Source organism: Salvelinus alpinus, chromosome 2, assembly GCF_045679555.1.
Source record: "Salvelinus alpinus chromosome 2, SLU_Salpinus.1, whole genome shotgun sequence".
Lineage (NCBI taxonomy): Eukaryota > Metazoa > Chordata > Actinopteri > Salmoniformes > Salmonidae > Salvelinus > Salvelinus alpinus.
The window spans coordinates 109,596,615-109,604,236 of NC_092087.1; the positions used below are offsets into that span (position 1 = coordinate 109,596,615).

Below are 7,622 nucleotides of genomic sequence, written 5' to 3' on the forward strand. Positions count from 1 at the left end.
AAGACTAATGAGCATCCTAAGGAAATGCCATTGATTAAAATATTAAAATTTCCAATCCAAAAATATAAGCTTGTTTTTTAGGATGGGCTCTGAAAGTCACTATGGGGGTGTCCACTGAAAGTTGACTAGTACCAACAACTTGGACCTAAAAGACACCAACCATGAGACCCACTAAATCTGCCCAAGAAGAGGCAAACAAAAGAAAAACCCACACCAAACTTATAGACAGGAAGCAAACCAAAAAGGTGGAGCAACTAAAGGTGTTGACTCTCCACATCTATCAAGACAACTGGAGCACTGGGCCAGACACTCTTAAATAGAACCTGGACCAGCTCAGGTGAAACACCTTCCCACTAACGAGATGGACAAGCCAGCACAGGTGTAACACATACTGACTAAAGAGGTGACACCAATCAGTGCGTCCTACATGCTAATGAGCTATACGTGCTGAAATCCAACCTCAAAACATAAATGGAAAAACCAAAGACTGTAACACCTTAAGAGAAAAAATATATCCTATATTTTTGTTGGACAACAGAAAACAATTTCCATTTCACATTATCAACTACAATGCTTCATGAGCCCAAACAAAACTCATCTCCAATACGGAAAAACGTGCAGTCAAAATAAATTGTGATCCATGGCAACGCACTGGCTAAACGCAAAACACAAATCTTTTTAACTCTTGAGACAATCAGCAACCAAGTTGTCCTTACAACAGACATGTCTGATTTCAAGAGGAAACTCCTGCAATATCCGTAGTAACTTTCCACCTCACTGCGAAGCTTCTCTCTCTTTACAGGGATCACTCGATAGGCATGTTGTTGGATCGGGGCCCAGTCCCCAATGTCATGCTCTAGTACATTTGGGTTGGCACATCTGAGAATGAACCCTGCTATTCTAAAAGAAGGGCAACAATGTCAATATATTTATACCCGAAAATTGTCAGTTGATTGCATAAACAATTATGATTACTAAAAGTTACATGAATTGTAAACATGAATTACCAAAGCCAAATGTACACCCCTTTGATTATATGTATTGTCAATAATTCACTTAATGGTAAGGCATGGTATAATAAAAAATGTTTGAAAAAAATATTTGATTGCATAGTCTTATTTTCAATGACTTTTCAATTACATTTTGCTAGGTGGGATAGCCTCAATGTCAAAACACAGTTTTAACATGTCCAAATTAATAACCAATATGCAGAAACAGTTTGGGATAAATTGAAAACCTAAACATAACATGTGCTATTTACACAAACATCTGCCACAATAATCATATTTCCAGAAACGTTGTTTTGACAAGTAGCAATAAATCACTGATATCAATTAGGGGGGAAATCAGGTTGTACGTGATGTTGGAATGCATTTAAATGTAGGGGTCGCTAAACAAAGGAACGCAACACTTATTTGTCATAACTAATAAATTTCATGCTAAAATCATTTGTGCGACTGTGTTCTCTTGTGCATTGTCAGATAGCTAGATGTAACAAAACTCTTCCCACATTGATTACAGCTATACGGTTTCTCTCCTGTGTGTGTTCTCTGGTGCACTGTCAGTTCACTAGATTGACAAAAACTCTTCCCACATTGACCACAGCTATAAGGTTTCTCTCCTGTGTGTTTTCTCTGGTGTATAGTCAGAGAGCCAGATGTAGTAAAACTCTTCCCACATTGATCACAGCTATACGGTTTCTCTCCTGTGTGTATTCTCTGGTGCACTGTCAGTTCACTAGATTGACAAAAACTCTTCCCACATTGACCACAGCTATAAGGTTTATCTCCTGTGTGTCTTCTCTGGTGCACTGTCAGATAGCCAGAAGTAGTAAAACTCTTCCCACATTGAACACAGCAATAAGGTTTATCTCCTGTGTGTAGTCTCTGGTGTATAGTCAGATTGCTAGATGTAACAAAACTCTTCCCACATTGATCACAGCTATAAGGTTTCTCTCCTGTGTGTGTTCTCTGGTGTGTAGTCAGATTGCTAGATGCAGTAAAACTCATCCCACATTGAACACAGCTATAAGATTTCTCTCCTGTGTGTATTTTCTGGTGTACTGTCAGAGAGTCAAATGTAGTAAAACTCTTCCCACATTGATCACAGCTATAAGGTTTCTCTCCTGTGTGGGTCCTTTGATGAATTTTAATGCCTGATGAGGTGAATCTCTTCCCACAGTCAGAGCAGCAGTGAGTTCTCTTCCCTGTGGATCTCTGCAAGTGTTTATTGAGGTTTTCTGATCTGGAGAGACTCTTCTCTGCCTCGTCAGCATCATAAGGTTGTTGAGGCTCCCCAGAGGATCCACGATAGTCCCGTATCTCTCCTGTGTGAACAACAAAGTCAGATGATTAAAGGCCCACAACAGTGGAAATCCACTGTAAAAGGTGATGCCAACAGCGTAGCCATGATGTTGTACAACAATTGACGTCTGTAATGAATGTTAAAATTATTTGACAATTGTCTTAAAATGAGCAAGAATAGTCATATTTTAGTAGTAACATCGATGATTGTAGGCTAGAAATAAGTTATTCATGTTGTTGAAACTAAGCACTGTGCCAGACGACTTTTGGTCTCCAATATAAGCCCCTTTCTGAGTTTAATAAAATTGCGGCACGAGGGCGATGCACATGCAATTTGGTTGTATAAACTCCTCCCTGCTAATGAGGAAACCAACAGTTATGGATGTAGTATATCTGTCTGGAGCAAAACTGGTGAGCAAAGATTTTAGTTTTTCACAGTGTATTCTGAATGTGAATGGGGGAAAACTCAGGGGAGTGCATTTCACACTACTTTGGATTATAATTGTAAGGCTCGTTTGAATGTCCTGTGTAATATAATGTTTGCTACAGTATTTAGAAATATGTTTAATTATTGAAGAACCGCGTTAATGACAGTATCTATTTGGGTGTTGTCAATAAAGTTATGATTTTTTAAATGTATTTTTAATTACATTTTTCCCCCACCTTTATTTAACCAGGTGTCCAGTTGAGAACAAGTTCTCATTCACAACTGCGACCTGGCCAAGAAAAATCAAAGCAGTGCGACAAAAAAACAACACAGAGTTACACATGGGATAAACAAAAGTACAGTCAATAACACAATAGAAAAATCTATATACAGTGTGATGGAGTAAGGAGGTAAGGCAATAAACAGGCCATGCTATGGGTGGGTGTTGCTATGGTGACCAGTGAGCTGAGTTAAGGCGGAGCTTTACCTAGCAAAGACTTATAGATGACCTGGAGCCAGTGGGTTTAGCGATGAATATGTAGCGAGGACCAGCCAACGAGAGCATACAGGTCGTAGTGGTGGGTGGTATATGGGGCTTTGGTGACAAAACGGATGACACTGTGATGGACTGCATCCAGTTCGCTGAGTAGAGTGTTGGAGGCTATTTTGTAAATGACATCGCTAAAGTCAAGGATCGGCAGGATAGTCAGTTTTACGAGGGTATGTTTGGCAGCGTGAGTGTAGGAGGTTTTGTTGTGAAATAGGAAGCATATTCTAGATTTAATTTGGGATTGGAGATGTTTAATGTGAGTCTGGAAGGAGAGTTTACAGTCTAACCAGACACCTAGGTATTTGTAGTTGTCCACATATTCTAAGTCAGAACCGTCCAGAGTAGTGATGCTAGTCGGGCGGATGAGGGCAGCGATCGGTTGAAGAGCATGCATTTAGTTTTACTAGCGTTTAAGAGCAGATGGAGGCCACGGAAGGAGAGTTGTATGACATTGAAGCTCATTTGGAGGTTTGTTAACACAGTGTCCACAGAAGGGCCAGATGTATACAGAATGGTGTTGTCTGCGTCGAGGTGGATCAGAGAATCACCCGCAGCAAGAGCGACATCATTGATATATACAGAGAAAAGAGTCGGCCAGAGAATTGAACCCTGTGGCACCCCCATAGAGACTACCAGAGGTCCGGACAACAGGTCCTCCGATTTGACACACTGAACTCTGTCTGAGAAGTAGTTGGTGAACCAGGCGAGGCAGTCATTTGAGAAACCAAGGCTGTTGAGTCTGCCGATAAGAATGTGGTGATTGACAGAGTCGAAAGCCTTGCCTTAACCTTTATCACTAGACACCTCATAGTGAGCTACAGGTAGGAATCAGCAATGAATCCCAATAATGAGACACCTCTGGGGAGGGGTGTCAGCAACATAAAAAAATTTTTTTTGATACACTGCCGATTTTGCAGGTTTTCCTACTTACAAAGCATGTAGAGATCTGTAATTTTACACTTCAACTGTGAGAGACGGAATCTAAAACAAAAATCCAGAAAATCACATTGTATGATTAAGTAATTAATTTGCATTTTATTGCATGACATAAGAATTTGATCACCTACCAACCAGTAAGAATTCCGGCTCTCACAGACCTGTTAGTTTTTCTTTAACCTGTTTGGCGTGCAAGTCCGACGTCGGTACACTTATGACAACAGCAGAGTGCAGGGCGTGAAATTCAAAAGATATTTTTTTTAAATATTTAACTTTCACACATTAACAAGTCCAAGACACCAGATGAAAAGGTACACATCTTGTGAATCAAGCCAACATGTCCGATTTTTTAAATGTTTTACAGGGAAGACACAATATGTAAATCTATTAGCTAACCACGTTAGCAAAAGACACCACTATTTTTACTCCATCAGTTTTTTACTCCATCAGTACAAATTCGACCAAATAAAGATATAAATAGCCACTAACCAAGAAACAACTTCATCAGATGACAGTCTGATAACATATTTATTGTATAGCATATGTTTTGTTAGAAAAATGTGCATATTTCAGGTATAAATCATAGTTTACATTGCAGCTACAGTCAGAAATTGCACCGAAAGCAGACAGAAAAATTACAGACCCCAACGCCAAATAACTAAATACTCATCATAAAACATTTCTGAAAAATACATAGTGTACAGCAATTGAAAGACAGGCATCTTGTGATTCCAGACAATATTTCCGATTTATTAAATGTTTTACAGCGAAAACAAAATGTAGCGGTATATTAGCATAGCCACAATAGCCAGAAACACTTGGGCGCCCACGACCAGTTCACATGCACGAAATAGCATCATAAAATGTTTCTTACTTTTGGTGATCTTCCGTCAGAATGTTGGACAAGGTGTCCTTTGTCCAGAACAGTCGTTGTTTGGATCTGGAATGGCAAATTTCTCTCTTCATTTAGCATGGGCACTTGCCAAGTGGCACGGATCTCTCCAACGTAAACAAAGTCAGAGAACGGAACACGGCAAAACTCCCGAAAAAATTTCAATAATCTGATTAAACTATTTTGTAAAAACATACTTTACGATGATATGGTCACATGTATCAAATAAAATCTAAACCGGAGATGTTAGTCGTCCATAACGACAGCTAAACAGAAGGCAAATCCATGTCCCCTTCCGCGCGCTCCAGAAACAGGAAATGGACGGTCACGTCATACAAAGAGCTTTAATTCCACCTCAGATCAAGATAAACACGAAATTTCTTCTCTCACCGCATCTTGACAACCAGGGGAAGGTGTATGAAGTGTACGTAGACTCTTACGTATCATGCCCATGTATAGGCAGGAAGTTGAACAGAGCATCGATTTCTGACATTCCACTTCCTGGTCAGGAAATGTGCTGCAGAATGAGTTCTGTTTCACTCAGAGAAATAATTCAAACGGTTTTAGAAACTAGAGAGTGTTTTCTATCCAATAGTAATAATAATATGCATATTGTACGAGCAAGAATTGAGTACGAGGCCGTTTGAAATGGGCACGATTTAACTGGCTACTCAATACTGCCCCTTGCAGCCATAAGAAGTTAAGAAGCCCTCCTGTTCCCCACTCATTACCTGTATTAACTGCACCTGTTTGAACTCGTTACCTGTATAAAAGACACCTGTCCACACACTCAATCAAACAGACTCCAACCTTTCCACAATGGCCAAGACCAGAGAGCTGTGTAAGGACATCAGTGATAAAATTGTAGACCTGCACAAGGCTGGGATGGGCTACAGGACAATAGGCAAGCAGCTTGGTGAGAAGGCAACAACTGTTGGCGCAATTATTAGAAAATGGAAGAAGTTCAAGATGATGGTCAATCACCCTCTGTCTGGGGCTCCATGCAAGATCTCACCTCGTGGGGCATCAATGATCATGAGGAAGGTGAGGGATCAGCTCAGAACTACACGGCAGGACCTGGTCAATGACCTGAAGAGAGCTGGGACCACAGTCTCAAAGAAAACCATTAGTAACACACTATGCAGTCATGGATTAACCTGTTGAGGCTAGGGGGTGCTGTTGTCACTATTTCTGGAAATCGTGTAATTTTTAAACGGCTTCCTACTCAATTCTTGCTCGTACAATATGCATATTATTATTATTATTGGATAGAAAACAGTCTCTAGTTTCTATAGCCGTTGAAATTTTGTCTCTGAGTGGAACAGAACTCATTCTACAGCAATTTCCCTGACATGGAGTCAGATTTCACACATTTTGGCCCCTGATCTGGAGTCAGTTTAAAGGCCACTGTGAACGCTATGAGCATACAGACACTGCTTACGTCTTCCCCTGGATGCCTTTACGTGATGACGCTTTGAATGGCGTCGATTGCGCAATCACAGCCACTATAAATGAAAAAAACCTGTAGGTAGGAACTCTTTTCCAGATGCGTCGGGCGCGCGGTGGACACTGACCCTGCTCTTTTTCCAAGCATTAGTGTAGCCAGTTATATTTCTCCGGTCATGTTTCTACTCGTTATAGGAGTTAAAAACATCATAAGGTAGCTAATTTAAACCGTTTTATAGCAATTTATATCCGTTTAGTGCGATTTTGGGACATTTATTTCTGAGACACTGTGAATCTCTGGGCACGGTTCCAGTTCATGCCGAACGCAATGGGCATTTCTACATGGCAAGAGGACAGCTTTCGACCAAAAGACGATTAGACCCAAGAAAGGATTCTTTGCCCAAGATTCTGATGGAAGAACAGCTCAAAGTAGGAACAATTTATTATGATAAATCGTGTTTCTGTCGAAAAATGTTAATCGCTTATGACGCCATCTTGTTAGACATAGCTTCGCTTGGCGCAAACTGTATTGAAAAGTAAGGATAATTTAAAAAATGTAAATCAGCGATTGTATTAAGAATTAAATTGTCTATCAATCGCTGTCCACCCTATATTTTTTAGTCACGTTTATGAGTATTTATGTATACGACTAGATCACTGTCTAATATGGCGCACGACATTGTCTGACCAGCTGGGCAACTTTTGTCATTGTCTAACCATGATTTTGGTGGCTAAATATGCACATTTTCGAACAAACTGTATATGGATTGTGTAATATGATGTTACAGGAGTGTCATCGGAAGAATTCTGAGAAGGTTAGTGAAAAAATTAATATATTTTGGCGATGTTTACGTTATCGCTCTCTTTGGCTAGAATCAATGCTCTGGTAACGTTTGCATATGTGGTATGCTAATATAACGATTTATTGTGTTTTCGCTGTAAGACACTTAGAAAATCTGAAATATTGTCTGTATTCACAGGATCTGTGTCTTTCGATTAGTGTATGCTGTGTATTTTTACGAAATGTTTGATGATTAGTAATTAGGTAAACACATTGCTCTATGTACA

At 39.9% G+C, this 7,622-nt stretch overlaps 3 protein-coding genes across 2 annotated transcripts in view; 1 reads left to right on the top strand and 2 right to left on the bottom strand.

Annotated features, from left to right (window-relative positions):
• Positions 1 to 7,622, top strand: part of LOC139548377 (zinc finger protein ZFP2-like) — a 372,237-nt gene that overhangs the window by 220,016 nt on the left and 144,599 nt on the right.
• The window catches only part of LOC139548823 (zinc finger protein 180-like), a 223,334-nt gene that overhangs the window by 82,117 nt on the left and 133,595 nt on the right, over positions 1 to 7,622 (bottom strand). The window lies entirely within an intron of this gene.
• LOC139550409 (zinc finger protein 271-like) overlaps positions 1 to 7,622 on the bottom strand; it is a 57,609-nt gene that overhangs the window by 11,936 nt on the left and 38,051 nt on the right. The window contains exon 2 of the mRNA XM_071361291.1: positions 1,463 to 2,326. Within this exon, the coding sequence (XP_071217392.1) occupies positions 1,463 to 2,326 (864 nt within the window). The remainder of the gene's footprint in view (positions 1 to 1,462; positions 2,327 to 7,622) is intronic.